This window comes from Typopeltis vanoorti, chromosome 11, assembly GCF_054136105.1.
Source record: "Typopeltis vanoorti isolate ZY-2024b chromosome 11, IOZ_Tvanoo_1.0, whole genome shotgun sequence".
NCBI lineage: Eukaryota > Metazoa > Arthropoda > Arachnida > Uropygi > Thelyphonidae > Typopeltis > Typopeltis vanoorti.
In genome coordinates this window covers 59,049,139-59,075,775 of record NC_143559.1, presented here as the reverse complement: position 1 = coordinate 59,075,775, position 26,637 = coordinate 59,049,139, and the positions used below count along the sequence as shown (strand labels likewise).

At 34.3% G+C, this 26,637-nt stretch overlaps 1 protein-coding gene across 1 annotated transcript in view; it reads right to left on the bottom strand.

The window, feature by feature from the left end:
• The window catches only part of Arp10 (Actin-related protein 10), a 175,845-nt gene that overhangs the window by 19,439 nt on the left and 129,769 nt on the right, over positions 1–26,637 (bottom strand). The window contains exons 9-12 of the mRNA XM_090400157.1: positions 24,440–24,531; positions 12,727–12,800; positions 12,481–12,562; positions 4,904–5,105 (exon numbers count right to left, since the gene is read on the bottom strand). Of these exons, the coding sequence (XP_090256283.1) occupies positions 4,904–5,105; positions 12,481–12,562; positions 12,727–12,800; positions 24,440–24,531 (450 nt within the window). The remainder of the gene's footprint in view (positions 1–4,903; positions 5,106–12,480; positions 12,563–12,726; positions 12,801–24,439; positions 24,532–26,637) is intronic.

The window sequence follows — 26,637 nt, the reverse complement described above, 5'->3', positions numbered from 1 at the left end:
GAGAACTTTTAAGTGAGAATTTGATTGGATTAGTTAAGACCACGTGGAACAAAGAAGAATTGTTGATAGGCAGTATTTTGTTTGTGAATGGCTAGACTTGACTAATGAAATTTAGAATTAAGATAGTTATTGATAGAGTATTAATGAAAGTGTTCAGTGCATGTACTGTGAATAACTTGTGAAGGAATTATATCCTAGTAGTGTTATGCTCACACTTAATCTTATCTTTTCATAATTGAAGAATTTAGCTTACTCGAATTCATTGTTGTGATTTAGTATGAACCTTAACTTAGAGCGAGTTTTGTTCTATTGAATAATCGAATTTTTTTAACTGTAATTGTTTTGGTGTTTTTCCAATAAACATAATAAATTTAGTTTAATCCTTTATCCAAGTGTGAGCAAACAAAGTTTGCACCTGAAAGTATCTTCAGGACTGGGTTAAGGTGGTACAACACCAGGGCAACTCGTTGCAAAGGTGGAGCAAGCTACCAACACTCCTATCTCAGTATCTCCTATAATGCAAAACACATCTCCTTGCGGATATGTCTAATGTTATGCATTAAGGGAAGGGCCACTACCCAGACTAGTTTCGATCTTTATTAAGGTCTCTTCAGTGGGAGCCAGGCCCAAGTGGAGATATCAGGCAGAAGCATTAGCAGGTCATCTCTACCTATAGGAATTGCCAATTGGTGTGCCACCCTTTTTTTAATAATTTACTCTGGATTTAGAGAAAGATGTTGAAAGTTTATTTTTCACTTGGTTAGTTTCAGGTGCAAACTTTGTTTGCTCACGCTTGGATAAAGGATTAAACTAAATTTATTATACTCTAACCAAGTGAAAAATATATTGGTTATACTCTAACCAATAAACTTCCAATAAACATGTTTTATACCTTATACCTGAGTTTATGCCTGATTACGAATTCAAACCACCACTTATGAAATAGAACCTTTTGGTGGAAAGGAATTAGATATTATTGCTTAAGTGAGATTCAGGTCACGACTGCTAACTGAATCTGCACAGCACTTGCGTAAGATTAATTATTGTGTGTATCCCTTTTGAATTTAGAATTGTTTCCCTGAACAAGAGTCAATTCTGTTATAGGATACTGGCTAACGCAGCATAATAAAAATTTTGCCAATATCCGAAGAGGAAATAGATCTGAATTAATGTTTTAAAGGCACAAGAGTAGATTAGAAAGAGGCCTATTTAGAGGTAGAACAAGGTATAATATAGAGAAAGTAATGACGTAACACAGTGAAGGAAAAGAAGAAAGCATATCAAAAGTTCCAGGAAAATAAGTCAGCTTTTGCTCTTAGAGAATACAGAAACAAATGTAAGAAAGCGAAACACTGTGTAAAACTAGCTAAACAAAAATTGACATGGGAGGACTTTGGCAAGAACATAAAAATTAAATATCAAGAAGGTGGTAAGATATTCTAGAGATTGTTGAAGAAGCTTAGAAATGGAGGAAAGAGTGCTGTAAAAGGAGTTAGAGATGATAAAGGTGACATGAAGACGGGAGAAAAAGATATCCTTTAAGTAATTACTTTGAAAAATTGCTAAACGAAACAAGCAGTGATAGCACATTGGTAAAAAACACTCAACAGTCATAGTCAGGAATACATATCCATACTTAAAGTAGAAAAAGCCATCAAAGACTTGAAATGTGGAAAGGCAGCAGGAGTAGATGATATTCGACCAGAAATGCTGAAGTATGGTGGTATAAAAGTCTTACAGTGGCTGCACTGCATAATTCAGAAAGCCTGGACAGAGGAACGAATTCCCGATGATTGGAGTAGACCTCTAATATTACCCATATATAAAAAGGGAAATAAAACTGCATGTGAGAATTACAAAGGTATTTCCCTACTGAATGTTCCTGGAAAAATCTATGCAAGTATACTTGAGAAACGGTTGAGAAGAATTGTGAAAGAAAAGCTTGGTGAAGAACAAGCTGGATTCAGTCCAAATAGAGGCTGTCAGGATCAGATCTTCACTTTAAGACAAATAGTTGAGAAAGCATGGGAATATAACAAAGATCTGTATTTAAGTTTTTGTCGATCTGGAAAAGGCATATGACAAGGTGCCAAGAGAGAAGCTATTCAATACACTAAAGTTATATGTTGTCAATGGGACATTATTATCAAGCAATACTTAGTCTTTATTTGAGTTGTAAGTCAGCAGTTAGAATTGAAGGAAGTACAGGAAGATGGTTTAATGTTAAATCTGGTGTGAGACAACGATGTACATTATCCCCTCTGTTATTCATTATCTATATGGATCACATTATGAAGGAAAGTGGTATTAAACATGATATCAAATTGAAGATGTTAATGTCAGCTCTTTTGCTTTATGCAGACGATGTTATACTTCTAAATAAATATGCTGCAAGTCTGTAAGATTCCCTGACTAAATTTAATAACTGTTGTAATAGATATGGTATGAAGGTCAGCAATAACAAGATAATGAAAATAAGCAAAAGCATTGAAAATGTCAACTGCATTGTGAATGGAGAACCTGTGGAACAAGTAAAACATTTCAGCTACTTAGTCATGATTTTCAGTGAAGATGGTAAATTAAATATGGAAATAGACAACAGAATCAACAAAGCTGCTATGGTAGGAAGTCAGTTGAATAAATTCATATGGAATAAGAGAATATAGCTGTATACAACACAGTGTTCAAACCAGTTTTAACTTATGGATCTGAGAGCTGGGTTAGAAGTAAAACACTTGACCAAAGACTATATGCTGCGGATATGAGAGTCCTGAGAAAGATTAAGGGCATGAACAGATTGCATCAATGGCAGTATCATATTAAAAATGAGGATATTAGGAAAGAACTTGACATTGTCATCATCCAGGAATGCGTTAGCAGTGCTAATTTCAGGTGGTATGGTCACTTAAACAGAAATGGCAAGGAAAGATTAGCAAAACAAGTGTTCTCTGCCAGGTTGGCAGGAAAATGACCAAGATATAGGTGGACTGATATGGTAAAAAGTGCTTAGATGATAGAAATATAAGATCTGATAATGTTGGAGTAATAGACTTGACAAGTAACAGACTGATTTGGAGGAAAATTGTAGATAGGAAGTTAGTAATGATGTAAATTTTTCATGTAGTACTACCATATCCTGTACACCCCCTTGAGCGTACACGTCAGGAATTTGATGATGATGAGAAATTATATTCTTGGTTCATCCTTTATCCATGTGTAAGCAAACAAAGTTTGTGTATGAAGTAACTTCACAAATGGGCAACTCGTATATAGAAGCTAATGACTTCACATCACTTGTCTTAGTATCTCAGTGATCCTTCCTATAATGCTATGTATTATGGGAAGGATCACTGCCCAGACTGGTTTCGAACTTTATTGAGGTCTCATCAGTGGAAGCAAGACCTCACTTCTGAGTCTGGCTCATTTTCTTATGATATGGCACTGCTTCAAGCTGCCTCCTCCAGAATACTTCTGGATAAATGATAAAAGAAACTTTTATATCGCTCTTCAAATGAAAATGAGTTAACAGGCCATATACAAAGGTGGAAGAGAAATCTCCTCTTGGAAATTTTTAATCCTTTAAACCAGACATGGTCAGAGAACACAAACTGGTATATATAAGCATACTATGGAAATAGGATTAACTACTCTCTGTCATTACCAAAATTAGATTTATAAAAGGAGAGGTTATTTGGCCATACAAACTATTGAATATAATACATGGAAATGAAATAGATACACTGGGATGAGAAGAAGAAGAAGATGTCAAAACAGAAGTAAGAGGAGTCAGGATACTGTAATTCAACTATTCTCATGGACAATCAGAATTAATGACATGTCAACATTTTTAATTTAAATTAAAGTCACAAAGAGATTTTATTTGATAAATGAAAACTCTTTATCAAGCTACATGTTCAAATATTAAATACAGTCATACCCCGACTTATGCGAATCCGAAGTTACGCGGTTTCTTTTATGTACGTATTCCTGTCTCGCTTCACGCCTCACCACTAGTCGTATCTTTCAGGAGCCGGCCACATTCGCCAGTGTCGCACATGCTGTGAACAAACACTGACATGTTTCGTGCAGTCTCCATTCATACACGATTTTTATAGTCTACAAACCTTGTGATTGTTTAATGTTATGTTCTTGATAAAAATTTTATCATATAAAAAAATAATAATGTCATCCAAAAGAAGTAAGTCCGATTCTTCTACAGCTGGCAAGAAAAGAAAAATATTGATTTTGGAAACAAAAACTCAACATTACTAAGGATTTTGAAGGCGGAATGAAAATTTGTGAGCTAGCAAAGAAGCTCGATCTACAGGAATCCACAGTAAGAACAATAATAAAAGAAAGGTTTACAGATTTTGGAGAACATAGATTCTAATGAGGAACGAATTGCAGCCACAAGGCAAGAAATAAAAAAATCATTAGCTTGCAATGAAGAAATTTAGCGTGACAAGAAAAAGACATTATGCTGTCAGACGAATCTATTACATTTTATGAAACCATTGACATCGAAATAACTTTCTTTTTTTTTTATGTACAAAAAACTACAATTATGATTATATTCTTAAAAAATATAGGTGTTTTTGTAAACTTTTGGTCCCAATTGTATGTTTGTATATATAAATTACATGCAAAATTATACCTCGCAAATTTGACTTACGCGCTTTTTGTTGGTCCCACCTACTGCGTAACTTCGGGGTTTTACTGTGTATCATTTGTATCATAAAAAAGAAGTGAAGTTTTCTATATCATTTCATGAATGTGAATATTCATTATATCTGAAAAGAGTGGAAAGAAGAATGTATAAATACTAGGATATGTATTTTTCACTTGGCAAGAATTTATTACCTAACATTAACTACTGCTTAGGTAAATTACTGTTTCTACTTACCTCCAAGCCATGCCACATAGTTTTCTTTAGCAGGAGGATGATGAATTTTTATATCCTTAATTGGTAATCGACTGCTATAATAAGGGTTTTCAAGTAGCGACCTAACTTCAGCAAGAAAGCGATGTTTGAAACCTGGTAGCATTGTTGTACCACCAATAAGAATTAAATTGGAAACTAGCGTCTTGCGAGTATCTATGGGACACTGTCAATAAAAATGTATTTTAAGCAATCATACTTTCACAATTGAATTTCCACTTTCATAATTTACATTTAATATAGAAGGTTTAGTTTGAAAAACTAAAAATTCTAAAATCAAAATTTAATTTCAGTTATGAAGAATATTCCTAATGAGTATCTAATTTATCTAATGAAACACTACGTGAAAGTTATATAAGACTTGCAGACATTTGCCATCACTTCTGATAATATATTTGCATAAAATACTGATTCCTGGTATAGGTATATTCTGCTATCCATGAAGTCAGAATTATGAGGACAATCATTTTATGTATTATTGCACTAACTAACAACACTATCCTATTTTTCTGTTATTTGAAGAGGTCCTTACACTTTTTTTTTGTTTTTGATGTTTCTTCTCCTTCTCTGACATGTTCATCAATATAGGTTTGCATTCAATAGGCAATATCCATTGATGCACTGCTAATAATAGATACAGGTACTAGTTCAGGAAAATCTTTGGGAAGAAACAGTTCATTCATGTGGGAACTAGACAACAGTATTTTCAGCGTCATATATTTCATTCACAGAAATAAGTCCTTAAGGGACCAATGCATTATATTGATAAGTTACTACAATAGATGCAATTTTATTCTGAGTAATCTGCCAAAACATATGGTTCAATTTGGAACTACATAAATGGATTAAATTAAAGATCCCAAGCAATTATATTCTTTAAATTAAAGATACCAAGAAATTATATACTTGGTGTAATCCTTTATCCAAGTGTAAGCAAAGAAAGTTTGCGCCTGAAGTATTTTCAGGACAGGGGCAACTCATGGTACTTCAACCTTAGTATCACCTCTGGGTCTGGCTCCCACCGAAGAGACCTCAATAAAGGTCTAAAACAGTCTAGGTAGTGACCCTTCCCATAATGCATAGCATTATACATGTCTGCAAGGAGATGTCCTTTGCATTATGGGATACTAAGACAAGTGATGTGAAGTCATACCACCTTTACCACGAGTTGCCCCTGTTCTGAAAATACTTCATGTGCAAACTTTGTTTGCTTACACTTGGATAAAGGATTAAACCAAATATATAATTTCTTGGTATATCTTTAATTTATAGTATAACTAAGTGAAAAAACTCCCAAAATTATATTCTTGTTTAATCCTTTATACAAGTGTAAGCAAATAAAGTTTGTGCATTATAGTATCATCACGACTAGGCTACTTGTATAAGGAGGTTAATGACGTCACATTAATTGATTGCCTTAGTATCCCATAATGCAAAGTGCACATCCTTTTGAGTCTGTATAATGCTACTGGTACAGAAAGAGTAATTATTACTGGTCACTACATGTATCCTGGTCAAAAAAAAAAAAAAATGGCAAGAGAACCAAAGAAAAGATGAGAGTTTAGAGATCAAGGTAAATCAGAAAAAGCAGGAGAGAGTATGTGTATATGTGTGTGTGGAGGAGAATCTCCAAACTAAGGTCATCAAGATAATCAATCTGTAGATGCACTTTTTCTACAGCATTCTTTATTGACCTCAGTATGAAGAGCTTATTAATAAAGAGTCCACTTTGTTTTCCCTTTCTATCAATTTCCTTAACTTTTCACTTCATCCTTACTATTCTGTCATCTTTTCTTTGCAACACTTTCCACCACCATCTAACAATGGTCGATTAGCAAGTACATTTTCTATGTACGCAAAGACACTAACGCACGTGAGTGACCTTCCCTTTATGTAGTTCCAAATTAAACCATGTATTACAGTTGATTATCCAAAATAAAACGGGTTTGTTATAATGTTAATCATACATTTTGATTATTCATTACTTATCGGCATCCTTCCCGTTCAAAATATAAAAATGAAACAGAAGCACTATTACAAAGGAACAGGCTCATGTTATTGTATTGCAAATGTTCCTAAGCCTTTAATATGTCACTGCTCTTAGAATGTTCTCCTGGGTACTCTTTTCCAGTATATACTAACAAAAAGATATATTTGGATCAATGAAAATGGCAGCTAGTGCCATGAAGTGGACATGTTCACACGAACATTCAAATTCTTCCAAAGATATGATTTATAGGATCAGACTAGGGATTCTGGACAGCATAATCTTTGCACTCCTGTCTCTTTCTGCAAACTATGTTGCCATTGGTCTTGCAGTATGATATGATGCATTATCATGCTGATACTCAACTGCATTATATACCCACTTCAATGATCAAGCAGATGGTTCTAGTGGCATATAATACAAGCGAGAGGCTGAAAGTCTGGAGCTTTATAAAAAAAAAGTTTTATTTATTCATGTTTAAGTCTTCCAAAAAGCATCTAGCAGAGTGAGAATAAAACACAATCACGTCATTCGGAGAGCAAATTAATGTGATATATCTCAGAAGTGATAGAAATCATCAGGCTTCCAATGTCCAATCTCACTTTCAAGAGCATTCTCCATTATAGTGGCTGATATTACATACATTATGATGGTGTACTAATTAGATATCGTGCAGCCTGAGTGGCATCTGGCTATATATTTCCTGCTTTTCTTGCCAAGAACCAAGGCAAACAAAGAAAAGAAACGTTTAGGTATTAGAACTTCAAAAGAACTTATGACAAGAATATTTTAAGATGATAAGGAAAGAAGGGAGTAGCTATAATAACTGACATTGATCATGGAATAAATTCTTAATAGGAGACAGATGCCTTCAAGTTTGTTTTTTTTTAATATTAATTTCACATATAAGAGGTTGCAAATCCTACAATACTACTATGTGTGCACAGTAAGAGTTGTGATAAATGTATAAATAGGAAACTTCACAATGTGACTTATGGTTCTACAGAAGGTGAAACTAAGGCTGAGATAGAGGAATTTGAGTCATCAGAAAAAATAGCCGACATAAAGAAACAGAAGAAGAAAAAAAAAGCTGGTTCTAGCAGAGTAGGAAATGAAATCTAAACTTTACTTGGATTTCATTTCCTGCTTTCAGTCATTTCCATAATGAAATCCAACCTTTTAGATTATGTTGGGAAATTTAGAGAAAAAGACAGGGCTAATAACAATAGACGATAACAAGAATCAATAATAACAACAACAGCAATGATGGAATTCAACCAAACTTGATGTAAGTTCACTCTGGAACATAGGGTTTTGATTTACAGAAACTGTTTCTACTGACAAGTTATTGGATATAAAGAAGACTGAAATGAATTCGTATCATTCTGATAAGACTGAAGTGCTATGGATCTCGCCTGACTGGAATGCTAGTCGAGCTTAACTATCCACAACGCGGTAATGCCACACTTTCAGAATTCAGGTGTTTGAAGGATAGGAGAAAAGGCCCAATGGAAATAACAAATCTTCTGAAAAATGATTTTACGATTTGAAAATAACAGATTTTTAGCATTGAGGCCAGTATGAGGGCACAAACGGATTATTCCTCAACAAGTTGATGAAGTTGTGTGATGTGGTTTCACTGTATCGTTTATTATTGGTCCATACTTTTTCTAAGAAATTCAACCAATAGGACCAGTGACTTGTATCATCTATGCCATTAGGTTTCAAGAGATGCTGCACAGCTTTGTTGTTCCACAACTGCAGCAGCAAAGATGTCTTGACTCTACCATATTCATGGAGGATGGAGCACCACCTCACATTGGATCGCTGGTACAGCAAATGTTACAAAAACACTTCACAGAATCCAGAGTGATTAGTCTGTGCATTTCCCACATGACCACCTCGTTTGCCTGATCTCAATCCCTGATACTTTTGGTTATGGTGCCATCTGAAATATGTGGTATATGAAGGACATGTTCCTGATTTAGCAACCATCTTGAAAGACAGAATAATGCAGCACGTGAGGAAAATCAAAGCAGATTGCATTCTGCTGTAGAAAATGTCATTCACAGAATACAGTTTTTAGGACATCTGAAAGAAGGACATACTGGACCATATATGTAAGTGGTTCAAGGAAAATTCGTCGAGTGGAAAATTCGTCACGGAGGAAAATTCGTCGAGTGGAAAATTCATTGCAGGAAAAAATTCGTTGAAAGCATTATTCGCTAGAAAATTGAAATGATATTGCATTCATACCGATATATGAAAAGTAAATGCAGCGTGCAAGATAAATTTCAAAAAATATAGTTTTTTATGTATTTATGTATTATTTGTTTAGATTTTAATTAGATTTGTTTAGATTTTCATAATATTTTTATTCTTATACAATTAAAGTAATATATTATTGATCGATGAGGGAGAAAGGATCACATTTAAGAATACTTATTCTGCAAACCGTTCAGACATCCATCCAGATGTGATACTCGTGTGTGTGTGTGTGTGTGTATATACATGAGAGCGATCTGAAAAGTTCTCGACCTAACAATGAAAACACTAATTTATAATTTCTAAATTATTTTTATTTTTCAACATAATCTCCCTTAAGACTAATACACATATTTCAGCGATGCAGCAGTGCTATTACCCTGTTTTCCTGTAGTCGTTCTCAGTAAGATTTGCAAAATACCCCTCAACAGCTGCCATCACCTCTTGATTTGAAGAAAAATGCTGACCAGCGAGGAAAATGTTTAGTTTTGGGAAGAGATAGTGGGCAGGTGCATTGTCCTGATGAAAGATGATATTTTTCTTCTGCAAACAGGGTTTTTCTTACAAATTTTCAATTCTTCATGCAAAATATATCCTACACGTTCTTTTGAAATGCCTATAGTCTCAGCAATTTCACAGACTTTAACTTGCTGGTCATCCAATACCATATCGTGCATTTGATCAAAGATTTCTGGTGTTGTTACATTTTTTGGACGTCGTTCACGTGAATCATCTTCAAGGCTGGTATGGCCACGTTTAAACTCAGCAGCCCATTTCTTAATTGTCGAAAACGAAGGAGAAGAGTGCCCATAAACGTTTATGAACTTTGAATGAATTTTTTCTGGCATTACACCTTCTTTTACAAAGAATTTTATAACCACATAATACTCATTTTTATCCATTTCAAGGGATACAGACAACATTTTTGCTCCAGACAGCTGTATAAAACAAACTACTTGATAGAATGACTTGCAGTACCAAATTAGAAAAAAAAAATCGTACCAATAGTGTTGCCATCTATGGTTGAGGCCGAGAAAGTTTTAGATCACCCTCGTATAATCGAAGTATTATTATTTGACACCTTCAGTGAGTCCAAGTACTCATCGAGAAAAGGCACCTAGTCTAGAACTCTGTCTTCAAGATTCAATCATCAACTGACTGCAACTACACAAACGCCATCTACTGCCAATCATCACTCGTATTTCCACAGACGATCACAAATATCCATATCCACGGCAGGATTTGAACACGCATCATTTTGGCTGGAGAGCAGATACGCTATCCACTCGGCCAACCAGGGTGGCTATTTCTTAATTTTTTTAAAAAATATGTTTAAATTTTTTAAAAAATATTTCTTAAATTAAAAAAAAAAATTCTTATATGGGAAATATTTCTTTTTCACGTATAATCCACAATGAATAATTTTATACCGAATAAAAATTTTCAAAAAGCTAAATATAATCGAAATATTAAATAATCCATAAAATATTTCTTTTTTTCACATATATCCACGATGAATTTTCCCCATGATTAATTTTCCTCTCGATGAATAGTCTCCTCGATAACTTTTCTCCACAATATATTGTCCCATGATGAATTGTCGGCAATGAACTGCTAGACACGCTGTAAGTTATATGAACACAAAAATTGATTTGTTGTGTCTCTTCTAGCCATTACTGTTTCATTAATCCCAAACCATGTTCTTATAGCACCAAATTCCCTGATGCAATATTTTGTGCTGTTTTTTATCTTCTGTAAATAAAAACCCCATGTTCCAGAATGTACTTAAACTAAGTTTGGTTGAATTTTGTCTAATACATTTTCTGCTACAGAGCTCTAAACACCATCTCTTTAATTATGGCCACCCTGTATAGATATGTACACACACACAAGGGAATCGTAAAGCCCTCGTGTCATTGAGATTTATTCTCTATACGATAAACAATCTTTAAAATTAAACAAAGAAGAATTTATTCAAGACCTATTTAGATGTGGGAATGTTAAATGTAAATATATCTGCCATCATTTTGAATACAAAATGCAGCTTGATTTTGAAGTATCCCTAACACATTCTGTAGTTGCATTTGAGTTATAGCATTGATCACATTTGTTATTATAGAATGAAGATCATTTAGCGAGTAAGGATTTGTCCAGGAAAGTTCAGTTTAACATGCCCTCAATAAAAAAATCGAATGGGGACAAATCTGTAGCAAGGTGGCCAAGGTTTTGCTTGCTTCTTCCAGTCCATTTATTAGTAAAAATTTCATTTAAAATTTTTTGAAACACTGGGGATGAAGCAAAGTGTCTCATTTTGCTGAAAGACTGTACTGTCAATAAATCTTGATCTCCTCAGTTCAGGAATAAGGTAACTGTGCAGTATGTTCAAATAAGTCTCATCATTCACAATAGTTCCTTCCAAAAAAGAATGGACCAATTACATGTGATTTTCCTAGAGGCATGCCAGATATTTACTTTAGGAGAATCTCTTTCATGTTTTGAAACTTCTTGTGGTTTCTCTGTTCCCGAAATGCAACAATTATGGTGATTAACCTTGCCACTGATATAAAATGTTGTATCATTGCTGAACAATAAATTGTCAACAAAAAGGTATTACTTTCAATTGTATGATTAAAATGATGACAGAAAGCTAATCTTTCAGGTAGTCTTATTCTAACAACATTTGATGGACTTCAATCATGTACATTTGCTGATGTAATTTTGTTTTGAGAAGTTTGTGTAACTGTTGCTCTAGAAATACCTAGTTCCAATGAAGCCTGCTCTATAGACAACAAAGTCTCAGAGTTTACTCCTGGTCTTCCAATTTGTGGCTTATCATTAATGCACCTGACCTTTATTAAATTTTTAATTGAATTTCTGTAGGACTTTCTTGTTATAACAAGTCCTAAATTTTCATCTGATAGCTAATACAAACTTAAAGCTCAGCTAGCAACCAGAGAACACAAATGACCTTTTCTTCAGCTAAAGACATGGAGTGTAGTGTAAGGTATATTACCTGGAAAATAAAAGAAAGAAAGCAATTAAAATAAATAAATAATCAATAATTTTATTTAAATCTTGAATAAATTCTCTCGGTTGCATTTTGCAGATTGTTTATATCTTATATAGAAGAAATTATTAAAAATTCAAACTGCACAAGGACTTTGTAGACCTGTATATATGTGTGCATATAAACATATAATACTCTCACAGTTATTAATTGCATGATGGAACAACAAAGATTTTGAAATAAAAATTCATTAATCTAAAATAATACCGAAAGATAACACACCTTAAGCAAGGAGTCTAATAACATAGTAGTTATAGATTGTTCATCCCCATCTTGTTCAAACAAAAGCTCTGGTGCCCATTCCCTAAAATTGGAAATCAAAATCATATAATTCTTTTCATTTGCTTGAAACACTTTTGGATGAAATCATATTGTCTTTATTTGCATTTATGTACTGAATCATGAAACTGATTCATTAGCACTGAATATATTTACATAAAAGAATGTCCATAAAAGTATATACACAACCTCAAATGTCCAGAAATGGTCATAATTCGTTCCCCATCTAGAGGATAGGTGACATCAACTGGAGGAGATGGTTGCTAAAATAAAAATAAAAAAATGAATGAATAAATAAATAAATATTAATATACAAAACAGATTTAATATCAACAAAGAATTATATTATAGTGATAGCATAGCTAAATTCATAAAAATATAAATAATTGAGTAATTAAAATCTTAACAATAACAATTATAGCCATTATCAATATTATCCCCTACAGGGAACGGAATTTAATAATGTAACTTGGCTTCATTTATTTCTTTAACTAATTAAAATTTAGTAATTCTTAATAAAAGAACATAAAACAGCCTATAAAAAAAAGTCAGTATTATAATAAAAGTAGGCTTTTCACAAAATTATTATTATCTGAGACTTCCAAGGAATCAAGAACTCATCAAGAGAGGCTATAAATCACCCAAACCAGCTGTCATAATCTTCCCTTGAATTTATTCACACTAGATGCACTCACTATCCCTAAAGGCAAACTATTCTGTTCACTCACTGCTCTGTGAGAGAAAAGCCAAGCTCTTACCCATTTCTTGACTGCGAACAAACCTAACTTCCATGGATGCCCTGTGCTCTCTCCCCACCTTCCACATAACAAAAAATTTCATCACACAATATCCTACAACATCCATTCAGAAGTTTATAGACCACTATCATATCACCCCTCTTTCTCCTGTTAACCAGTATGTAATCCATATACTTGCAATCTGTCCTCATAATTTAAATCCCATGATCTGGATATAATCTTTGTAACTCTTCTTTACATCCTTTCCATAGTTTCTTTATCTCCTTGGAACCTAGAAGACCAAATCTGTGAACTATAATCCAGGTGTGGTCTTATCAAGGCCCTACAAAGAGGCAAAATGACTTCCTTATCCTTACATGTCAAAGTTTGCTTCAACATTGCAATTATCCTCTGAGTTTTATTTGCAACTTTTGCTATGTGACCTTTGAACTTCAAATTCCTATCCACCATTTTACCATTATGCCAAGATCCCTAGCTTTATCACTTTCTTGCAGCATAATCCTACTAATATAATATGCCACTGGAAATCTCATCACACCAAAGTGCATAACTTTATACTTACTAACATTAAACTGGCAGCCATTTTTGTTTGCCCAAATTTCCAGCCTATTCAAATAATTTTGTAAGTACTGGATATCACTAGCATCCCTGATTGCCCTGCCTATCGTTGTATTATAGGCAAAGAATTGCACATCTCCTGTTAGATCCTTCCTAATGGTGTTAATGTATAGATTGAATAACAATGGCCCAAGGACTGAATCCTGAAGTATACCAATGGTCACATTAAATCTAGCAGATTCACACTGACCACATACCACTTTTTGATATCTGTCTGTCAACCATCCAAGTCAAGAGTTTATATTCCAATCCCATATTCTCCAGTTTATGCAACAGCCTTTCCTGTGGTATCCTATCAAATGCCTTAGCAAAATCCAACGTTACTGTAGTATATCCATTCCCTTTATCCAACTTAGCTGTAATGTTTTAAAATGAGTAAATTGTGAAAACATGACCTTCCATTAGTAAACCCATGCTGCTTCTTGCAGAGTATAGCTAGTTTGTCTACCCATTTCTGTACGCAAGTTCTTACCAACTTATCTAGAATCTTCACTTCCACACCAGAGATACTGATAGGTCGGTAGTGGAAAACTTCCAACAACTATCTCTAATCCAGAGTATTTTAATAATATGGTGTGACACCTTTTGACAATTCTATGTGAAAATATGACCTCTGCATTACTTCCACCTTGGTATTACCTCTGGGTCTGGCTCCCACTGATGAGACCTCAATAAAGGTCGAAACCAGCTGGATAGTGACCCTTCCCATAATGCATGGCATTATACATACCCATAAGGATATGTGCTTTGCATTGTGGATACTAAGGCAAGTGAAGTGAAGTTATAAACTTCTATATATGAGTTGCCCCAGTGCTGTAAAGTAAACTTGTTTCTTTACACTTGGATAAAGGATTAAACCAAGCATATAATTTTTTGGTATCTAATTTATAACATAAATTTTAAATTTATTTTAAAGTTATAAATTAAATTTATGTTATAAACATAAATTTAATTTATAACATAAACTGATGTGTATAACATACACATCAGTTTTTGCACCACCATTGTACAATGGAACTGTCATACATTCCTTGTATTCTTCTGGTATCATTCCTGAGCTGAAACTCAAGTTATACATACATGTGAAAGGTCTAGCAATTCGGTTGAATATTCCATTAGAAAGAGTGCTGATTTCCATCTGTCCCTATTCACAAATTCTTATTCAGGTTATGCAACAGCTCTTCAACCACATTTTCACACACCTCTAACTTTTCATCTAATGTAACAGCAGTACTGTGCACTGTGTTAGATATGCCTGGTTGATATATCTTAGCAAAGTGAGCACTCATTAACTGAACAATCTCATTAGTTTCTGACACTAGAGTACCATCTGCATTCAGTAAAGTTATTCTTCCACATACAGTCTTTTCTTTTGCTTGTGGCAAAACAATAAAATTCTTTTGGATTGCCTTTAGCCTATATAGCCAATTTCTTTTCATACTTCGATTTAGCTTTCTGAATAATATTTGTTGCTTTTCTAGCCTCTCCTTTATATATCTCATGATATTCTTTCCACAACTGTATTAAGCAAGAGATCCACATCACTTGTGGATCTCTTGCTTAATACAGTTGCACATCAATTTCACTCCCGACCTATTTATTCTTCAAACACTAGGGATACATTCAGATACCACCTCATTTAAACACTTTTTCAAAGATTCCCATGCATTGCTGACATTTTCCCCATTCAGTAACTGATACCATGGAATTAAAGATAGTTCTCTTAAGTTGATCATAATTTCCAGCTTTGTAGTTCAGCATGTAACCAGTTCTAATGGGAAAATAAATATAATTAGATACTTTCCAAGAGAGCACACTATGATCACTGTCACCAACAAGTAGTAAAATAGTCATATTATTAACACTCTTTCTGATGCTATGAACAAATCTAATGCTCTGACCTCGAGTTTATTCTTTCACATGCTGCTTGAGCAAGTTGTCTCCCAACAATTCAATAAATTCCTCTTCATTCTTATCATGAGATTTTTCTTCTACCCAATCAATGTTTGGACAATTCAAGTCACCCATAATGATCACTCATGATGCATATTTTCGTCCACTACAACTGAGATGCCAAGGTCTGTAGCAAGTTGCTACAGACTTGGAATATATTCTCAAATATTTATTTTAAAGTGAATGTCTGGTCCTTAGCATCCTTATTTGACCTGAACCCAACTTGTTCTTTCCAAAGTTTCTCTTCCACAACTTATCTCATCTTCTTGTCAAGTATACTGGCATAAATCTTACTTGAATCATTCCTCTGTGATTCTTTAATTGCTTTATTTCCTTTTTAAAATATGGATACTACAAGAAGCTCAAATCATCTGAAATTCAACCTTCTAACCAGGCTTTCTCTTCTGATTTGACTATTAGGCTGCAGGAAACTACCTAGGAATGAATCAGTCCATGGTTCATTCCTAGGGGTTGAGGTCATCTTGTATAACACTACTCCTTTGCCAGGATGATTGAAGTAGCCAAAAACTATGTTTGGACTCTGATCAAAATGCTGGTTCACTTTTCAGAATTGTGTAGAACATTGTAAAAAGATCCAGGATATTTTCTTTTTAAGGTATGCAAGTTATTTCACAAACTGGCTGCTAGTATATTTGACAAAACCTAAAGGTAAATACATCAAGAGGCTTGAAGTTAGTAAAAAACTTGATTCTAATATTCTGCTAGGAGTATCCAGAGTGAGGATGTAGCGGTATACATGAAGGATGGAAGACACTGTCTAGCCTATAATAAGTAGAATTGGGTAAAATTTCCTATGTATGGCTAAGACCTAGCAACTGTTAATTCTTTGGATATATTTTTTGAAGGTTATGATGAGCTTTCTGCATATTTATTCCACTGATCTGCAGGTCCCCTTAGCTGCCAAGTTTTTTGACTCAGATCCACTAACTGTAATATCCCAGATCATAACATGTCAAATTTCAATCCTCCCCCAATCTTCTGGACCAAAACCTCCTTCCTTTGTTTTATTAAATTCACTTGTTTGTGAACTACTTAATTTTCTTTATTTAAATTTTGATTTCTCTAACGTAACTTCCCTAAAGGTGAAATGAACATCTGGACCAAAACCTCCTTTCTTTGTTTTATTAAATTCACTTGTTTGTGAACTTCTTAATTTTCTTTATTTAAATCTTGATTTCTCTAATGTAACCTCCCTAAAGGTGAAATGAACTTCCTCATAGAGTTTAATGTTCACAATCCAAATTGCCTCCCTTTTCTAAGTGCACTGATCTCACAGGTAGAAATGAATAACATTTTTTTTTTCACCAACATTCAAACCTAAATTATTCACCTGCCTATCATAAAACTATATAATCCAAACACCACTACTCCAAAAACATTCTTGTTCTTGTCTTCTCTTTACCAATAGCTTTTCAACATACATGGTAGATATTTGTCCTCTAGACAATTCAGATCATACCCTGATATCAATCTCCATTCTAAATCTTCATGCTGAATGGTAATGCAAAAGTGTATACGAGATGATTCATGATTTCCACACTTTTTTCTCTTCACTAGATTGTGGTTTACAGTCTTCTTCTGATCCAAACATTTATAATGAATCCAATAATAAAATAATTGTATATATAGAGATGATCTTCATGATTTTCAGACTTAATTTCCTTGATTTACTGTTTCTTCTGGTCTTCTGATTTGATTTTCTAATCTTTAAATTTCTATCCCCTAATCTAAGGCTTAGTACTCTCCAAGAAGTGCTATGTTCACAAAATTTTGCACTGTATTAAATAGCAGTCTTTGTTTGCTACAGTTGTTGGCTATAATGTTTATCCAGATTCCACCTCTTTTGCATCGAGATATTTCTAATGCTTCATTATACACATAAAAAAAAACAATCCTCTATATTCTTATTTTCTTTTTTGGAGATAATTAAGATGGACATAAGAAAAATGCCACAAGGGAAAAACAGAGGGGTAAAATTAAATATTCTGTAATTAAGCATCCCTTTTTTTATAATAATCCTTCACACTCTGTTTTTTAAAGTCGCTTTTTCTTTATGCAGTCCCTCTATACAATCTTCTAGATTTTCTAAAATTTGTTTCTCAAAATTTTGAGAAAGACATAAAATATTTAATTTACTTAAACAAAGATATCTTGTAGTCTGTGAAATTGTATTTACATTGGATTGTCAGCAAGTGTTTAATGAGAGAAGATATGAACATAATTATAAATGTTAATCCTTCCTTTTCCATCTTCTCCCTTGAACATAGTAGATTAATCCTATATTTTCATCTTGAACATAGTGGATTAATACTATATAGTCAGCCCTTGACTTGTGACCACTTGTACTTATGATGGCCATCCTATTAACACATTCACAGAATACCACCACACTCCTGCAATACATAGATCAAAGTTGTTATTGCTATCTTCAAGGCAAAAAATACTTTTGCTCATGCTATTGCTGCTACTGAGGATGAGAAAACCCTCAGAGACATTTGGAAGGAATGCATCCCACATTGTAAAGAATACAGATGCAGTATGGAATCTCAAAGCTGCTCAAAATACATGGTCATACATTCACAGGATTTGACAAAGCCTTACAAGAGACTGGTGACAAGATAATGCTTCTAGTAGCTAAACAGTTGGAATTAGAGGTTGCAAAAAAAATAAAAAAATAAAAATAAAATAATAATAATAACATAGAAGTTAGTGGAAGTTATGGAAGAAGGGCTCCAGAAGACCTCAGAGAGCTAGAAGCAGAGAAAGTTGCAGAAGAATTAAAGAGAGGGAGAGGAAATGAATAGCAAGGAAGCAGAATCCTTCCCCCCTCAAAAAAAAATGTTTACAGTGAAAAAATTGGGAAAAGCATATCTGTTAATGAGGTAATGCAGTTGTTTGAGGAAATGGATCCCAGTATGGCGAGATTTAGCAGAGTAGTCAGAATGATGTGAGCTGCAATTACTTACTATAGAGAAATTTATGCAGAAATGAAAAGGCAAACTATGCAGACTAAGCTGGATGTAATATACATACTTTTAAATAAGCACACACTTTCTGTTGTCACCTCATCTCTGAAGATGACCCAAACCTTTTACAAGTTATGCATATGACAAACCATCATCAGAATAATTCTTGCAATTTCTGAAGTTGAAGATTTTGTTATTGATGATCTATTCTTTTCTGCCTCCTCCAATGAATCATTTAATTAATAATGCAGCAGCTTGAAGAACTACTCTTACTCTATTTGTTTCTAGATGATTATTTTACTGGTAAGTGCAGAGAGGCGCTATACATTCAAGTTTCATTATTTATTACAGTACAGGACTCTACAGTAATTTTATGGTATATTTGTAAATTGTATTATTTCACTATAAAGAAAGAGTAAAATTAATTAAAAATATAACAAAAACAGACCTGACACCCACATTTTAGCATTCAGGCATATTAACTGTTAACATATCCTTTAAGGTTTATATAGCGATTTTCAACTTACGACTTGTCCAACTTACTAACGGGATTGTCAGAACCAAACGTTTGTCATAACCTCGACGACTGACTGTATTTGAATAGTCTTCTTTACTATGCACAAGTTCAAGTGATTACATCAAGCCAGTGGCACAAAAAAAAGTACATTCTGTTCAACTACTTCAAAAGTGTCATAATTCCTACCTTCTTTTCTTATGCTTTGTGATGGCTGTTTATATTTTTAATAATTTAAAGATTTCTGTGTTAAATAAATCATTGTCCTCTTATCTAAGGTTTTTTTTTTAATTTTTATTTTTAATTATTTACATTCTCCATGTTCATTATAAAAATAATGCATGTTTAAACTATGATAGGAAATATAATTCTGGTCTGTATTTCACATACTAATCAAACAAGCTTTTCAACAAAGTAATAAAAATACAGTTTACACTTACTACAGTGATATCACAAATGTTTTTTTATGGTTATTTCCTTTAGAACAGCATTAAGTTGTTCAAAACTACAGCATGCAAACATTATTGTTTGAGCAACTGATGTACATCACAGATTATCCTAAATATTATTATTATTTGACACCTCCAGGGAGTACAAAGACTCATTGAGGGAGAGTGTGCCAACAGCATCGAATGATTGATTCCCTTCCAACTACTAACCACGCTCAAACTTTTTGCGAGCCATTAGTAGCAGGGGCTCTACCAATCGATCAACTGTGAACTCTTATTGAAATGGAAAAATCTGAATGTCTTCAAGACTATACATGATCATTAACAATTTATTATGAAAGATGTAAAGGAAATCTATTAATGGCTGTAAAATGCACTAGCATGCAATGTTAGTTCAAGTTATGGTAGAAAACACAGAAATTCAATATGATTGAGAAATCTGGAAAAAAAAAATTTCTGATACAAATTTTCAGTTAATTATAAAAATTCATCAATAGACAATAATAATTGTATTTAGTATCTTTTTTTATAAAAGTATTTAGTATCTTTATAGCATTTTTATTGTGATATTGTTGGCATGGACCAACACGAACAATGGTGGCAAAGACTACGTTGTCTGGCAATTTGAATTTGCAGAATTTTATTCCGTGCAGTATGTGAAATGTATTTGTCAAGAAAATTAATGGCTATTAATAAATAAATTAATGTCAAATTAATTAATGTAAAAGGAAATTAAAACTGAAGAGAGAATATGTATTAAGTGTTTCAAAAGTGAGTGTTGGGTGATGAGAATGCAACAAATACCAACGGTAAGATGGAAAATTATGATATTAATGTCAAAAGTGCAGCCATGGAAATAGAGGAGAATGAAATGGATATTAATAAAGAAATAGCATGCTTAAACGTTATTCTTCATAGTACAAAGCATGAAATTGAAAAACTGTAGAAGTAGCACAAGTTAAGCAGGACTGAAAAAAAAAAATGAAAAAAAAAAAAAAAAAAGCAGGTGATCCGAAGGAATAATAAAGACTGACCAAACAAACAAGAAAAACAAGTTAAGAAAATTATGTATGGAGACTCAATGATAAGGGAAGTATGACAAAATTGTGTTTCTCGGGTGCAAAAATTCACGATATTAGCCATGCTATCCAAATGCAAAAAGGTAAGTCGAAGGAAATGATTGTCTTGGTCGGTAAAATGATTTGAGAGAGTGAAAAGTATTCTATAAGGGAGGATGTACAGGAGTTGTTAGAAGAGGCAAAACTAAAGAGTGAGAAGGTGAAGATTGTAAGTCTCCTATCATGCTATGAAAGAGGCAAAGTGAGGAGGAGCGGACACTGATAGCCATTGAGTCTATATGTAGATTGAGCAAAAGGAATGATGTAGAATTTGTGGATCGGTGGTCTCAATTTGATGGAAAGAAGGATTTGTACAATGCTGATGGACTAGATCTAAATGATTTTGGTGTTAGCTGTCTGGAGAGAGCTTTGTTCACCAAGCATGGTGAAGTGCAAATTCAGGGAAACTTAAGCAACTAGGATTGAAGCAAGTGATTTTGTGTAAAGGCAACCATGAAGTGAGTGGGAAAATGACCAAAGTGAGGAATCCAGTCTCTCAAGCAAAAATACTGAATAAAATAGTCAATTCAGAATAAAAGTGGGGGGGGGGGGGACTAAAGGGATGATGCAGTTTCTATATACTAATGCCAGAAGTATCAGGAACAAGAAAAAATGAGTTTTTGACATCAGTTAGTGCAACCTTGCCAAAGTTATAGGCATTAGTGAGACCTGGCTACCACCAGATGATGTAGTTACAGGGTTTTTGAATGTGAAGGGTTTAGTATTTTCAAGAGAGATAAAGAAGATAGGATGAAGGGGAGGAGGAGTACTGCTGATGATAGCAAATGAATTGCAGCCTAAAAGAATAGGAGACAGGAAGTAGGGTGGCTGTTCATTTGAAGCAATCTTGTGTGAGATTACGGTCAGTAAGACAAAATATAGAGTTGTTGCTATAGGCCAGGGAGTTCCATGGATAATCTGGAAGACACGCATTACCAAATTACTACAAGTACAGGTTGCATGATTATTATGGGGGGGGGGGACTTCAACTATGAAGATATAGACTGGATCACATGGCAGAAAGGAAATAGAATTTATACACCTGCTAAGAGATAATTACTTAGGGCAGCATGCGATGGAGAGAACTAGGAGTGGGAGAGTTTTGGACCTGGTCATAGGATTAGAAGAGCTATCCATAACCAAGGTGATAACATTGCCTCCAATTGGTGAAAGTGATCATGTGGTCTTGACTTGGGAGATTCTAAAACATAGGAATAATCTATCAAGAAGGGATATTTGTGAAACTACAAGGCAGGTGATTATAATGAGCTTGGGAAGAAGCTTAAAATCTGTACCATGGCATAAAACACTGCAGGGTAAGATGTTAGTAGTGCATGGGATATAGTTAAGGATCATCTAGAGGAAGCAGTATTAAAAGTGTATAACTAGGGTAAGGAGGGTTAACCAGGTAGGAGTTAGATGGATGAGTAATATCATTAAGCACGAAGAAGAAAATGCTACAGAGGGCATATAAAGAGAAAGGTGACCAGCAAACTAATGAACAGTACAAGGCTGAGGCACAAAAGGTGACCCGCATGGCAAGGAAGGCAACATCAAATTATGAGAAGAATCTAGCCAAGCAGAACAAAGGAAATCCCAGAGTTCTTTTGTTATGTGGCAAGTAAGAGGAAGAATGACTATGGAGATTAACCTTAATAAGTGATGATGGTCATGAGGAGACAGAGGTGGATAAAATAGTTGAGTTATTGAGTGACTACTTTGCAATATATCATCCTAGAGAGGTTTCTGCTTTAACCTATGTGACAGAAACTAATGTGGGAACAGAGATGGATGAATTGGAGGTTCTCAGGATATTGCAGAATCTCAATGTAAATACAGCAGTGGAATTTAGATGGGATATCAGCTAGAGTTTTGCGAGAATGTGCAAGGGAACTGCCAATGCCTTTGACTAGGCTCTTTAAGTCTCAACTCTGATAGAGTTCTGAGGGAGTGGAAGGAAGCCAAAATAATTACTTTACAAAGAGGTTCTAAGACTGCAGTAGCAAATTATAGACCAATCTCAGGCATGGTGGTAAAAGTACTAGAAAAATTGGTAAAAAAGAAAATTTTCAAGAATGGGTAGATAAAAATATGATACTGTATGAGGATCATGGCTTTGTGAAGGGTCAGTCATGCCTTAATAATTTACTTACTTTTTTTATAATAGGGTAACAGCTGAAGAATTGGATAAAGGAAATGGCTACATGATCATTTTGTAAAAGCATTTGAAAAATAATGTAAAAGAATACCACATGGAACTCTGTTATACAAATTAGAACAAATGGGGATGGACATGACACTGGTTAAGTGGACAAGAGGATGGCTGCTGGACAGATATCAAAAAGTGGTATATGGAGGGACAGAATCAAGGCAAAAACAGGTGACTAGTGGTGTGCCACAAGGTTCAGTACTGGGACTATTGCTGTTTATTTTGTGCATAAATGATATAGGAAATAACCTGAAGGGAAATATTCAGTTGTTTGCTGATAATGTGAAATTAGATAGAGTAATAGTTAATCAAGGTGTTGTGGAGAGCTTGCAGGATAATTTAAATAGGCTGTCAGTATGAGCAAAAGTTAATGGGTGTCAGTCTAATGTTGAGTTATGCATTTTGGGATGTAATACATGGCTTGTAATAAATAGATTACAAGCCATGTATCACATTGATGGCACTGTACTCCAGGAAATAGATGTAGCTAGAAATTTAGGGAAGGGGGGGGGGGGGAGAGACAGAGAGTTAAAGTTTACAGGACATATTGCTAAGGTAGCCCATAGGATTACTTGGCTATTGAAGAACACATTAACAAGTAGAGATATGGAAATTGTTATTCTTCTTTATAAGGCCTTGAATATGCCCACACCTGAATTTCTGTGCTCAAGTCTGTCCTGGGTTTCTTGATGAGGAAGAAGTGGAGAGGATTCAGGGCTGAGTGACCAAGATGGTGAGTGGTCTGTGCCGTATGAGGATAGATCAAAGGTGTGTGCATTGCAGAAATTGGTTGATAGGAAAAAAAAAGAGAGGGGGATATGATTGAAACATTTAAGTTGCTTAAAGAGTTTATAGGATAGATGAAGGGGAAATGTTTCAGCAATTGGCTAGAAGGAACCAGAACAAGAAGTCATCCCTGGAAGTCTCGTGATGAGTCTTTGGACTCCATAGAGGTACCCCTATAATAATAATATCTAATTATGTGCTGAGACAAAAATAAATGTCAAGAAAGATATGCTTCCACAATAAAAATTTGTGACTTATCATTATAAGAAGATTACAGGAGGGCTTTCAATAATTAATTAATGAAATATTCTTTTTTTTAATGACAAGTTTTCTGCTGAAGAATTTTAATTTCTAGCAGATAATTTATGATTTAAATTTAAAACATTTTCACTAAATTTTAACAATAAGACACACTTTCAATCATAAATGAGTAAAATTTGAAATGATTTTACTAAATGCTGTGTTATTATGGAAATATAAATCAAGCGAATATTTGTTTTAATTTTTTACCTCTGGAAGTTCAGTTTCTCCAATTCTTTGGGCAATTTCATAAGACTGGATTTTTTTACCTCTTTCCAAAGGTGTCACAAAACAGATTCTGACTGTTCAATAAATTAAAAACTTTATATAAAAGCAGACTAAAAGAATTTATAACACAAAATGAAATCATTTTTCTTAGCTCTATTTAATTATAAATAGAGCTAAGAAAAATTAACATTTATATTGATAAGTGTAAATGTTAATAAGATTAACATTTACACTGATATATATTAGGAGTGAGATGAATGAGCAGTGAAATCAAGCAAGCAGTGTTACAAAAGAAGTTGTAATGGAGGAGATAAGACAGTTGTAGTGAAAAGATACATGAAGAATATAAATTGTAGGCCAGAAAAGTGACAAGCATGGTTAAAAAAGAAAAAGTAGAATATGAGAGAAGATTGGCCAGTAAGGTCAAAGCTAATTCAAGGGAAATGTTCTAATATGCGACAAGCAAGAGAAGAAAAATAATTATGGCAGGTTGATGCTGGTGGATAGTTATGGTAGCAGAGGAGTAACCATAACAAATGATATAATGGAATTATTTAATGAACACACCTCATCAGTGTATATTATAGTGGCATGAATGATGTTGTCCAACATATAGAAGAGAGGAAAGGATTAGGAGAATTAAAGGTGAAAGATTCAGAGGTCATGTTATACTATCATTTTATTTGTCGTTTAAGCCAATAAGAATACAATTTGGTCGGCTAAATCCCAAATTGCTAACCTATCCTCATTTGTTCAGTATCTAGGTAGATAACTAACAGGGTGCACCATGAGAAAGTGAGAACTGGACATTAGATCAGAAGCCCTGGTCAGTTCTCTGCATTCCTTTAAAGGCTATATGGAGGTCTCCTCTCAGCTTTGATCCTTAAGCATCCCTGATGTAAGTTCTTCATGTAGTACTATCATAATATCCTGTACACCCCTTGAGGGTACATGTCAGGAATTTGATGATGATGACGATGAGAATCAGAACTGTATCAAGTATTGCTTGGGTTAGATGTCAATAAGGCAATGGGAATGGATGACATATCCCACATATTTTTAAAGAATGTGCAAAAGAGTTAGCCATGCTCTTGACCTGGTTTAAGCCTGATTATCATGTTGGAGGCTTAATGGATTTTTTACAACACTCAAAAATAATCCATTAAGCCTCCAACATGATGTCCTCACAGCACTTAAGCCTCTACACACGAAGAAGTAAGCCTGCTTATGTAATGAAAGTTTTGCAGTAGGGAACGCTCCTGAGGAGCGGAAAGAAGACAAAATAATACCTCTCTACAAGCATGGTTCTAGGACAGAAGTTTCCAATAGGCCAGTCTGTATATCTTCAGTTGTGGTCAAAGTGTTGGAAAAATAGGTTAGGAATAGAATACAGGATTGGATTGTTAGACATAAGATTCTATATGATGGTCAGTATGGTCTGTAAACGGCAGGGCTTGTTTCAGCAATCTGCTTAAAATTCATGATGAGGTGATGAATGTAATGAAAATAACTTATAATGGAGCCATATCTCAGAAAAGGAAAGTGACCAGTGGTTGCCTTAGGGTTCTGTTTTTGGATCCCTACTGTTTAACTTATCTGTTAATGATATTTCATGTGGATTTGCCTGGGGATCTTCAAATGTTTGCTGATAATGCAAAGTTAGGTAGATTATCAGTAGTGCTGATGTTAATTCTCTATGGGAAGATTTGAATAGACTTAGCTTGTTTGGACAGATGAGTGTGGTTATAGTTTTAATATTAATAAATGCAAGGTGTTACACTTTGGGGTACAGAGATCATACTGTATTGGAGGCTGTACTTCAGGAAATGGATGAGATTCGGAATCTCGGGGTGATGGCAGACAGTGGAATAAAGTTCCAAGGGGACACTGCATGTGTTGCAAAAACTGCACGCTGTATTGCTGCTATGATAAAAAGTGCATGGACATGTAGGGATAAGGAGGTGGTGGTGCCTCTTTATAAGGCATTAGTTCAGCACACATGTACTATTGTGATCCGATTAGGTCACCTGGCTTTCACTGTGATGTGGAAACACTAGAGAGGGTCCAAAGATGAAGGATCAAAGTGATATTAAGATTCTGGAGTGTTAGTTATGAAGAGCATTTGAGGGAATGTGGATCATAGAGTTTGGTGAACAGGAGGAAAAGAGGAGATGTGATAG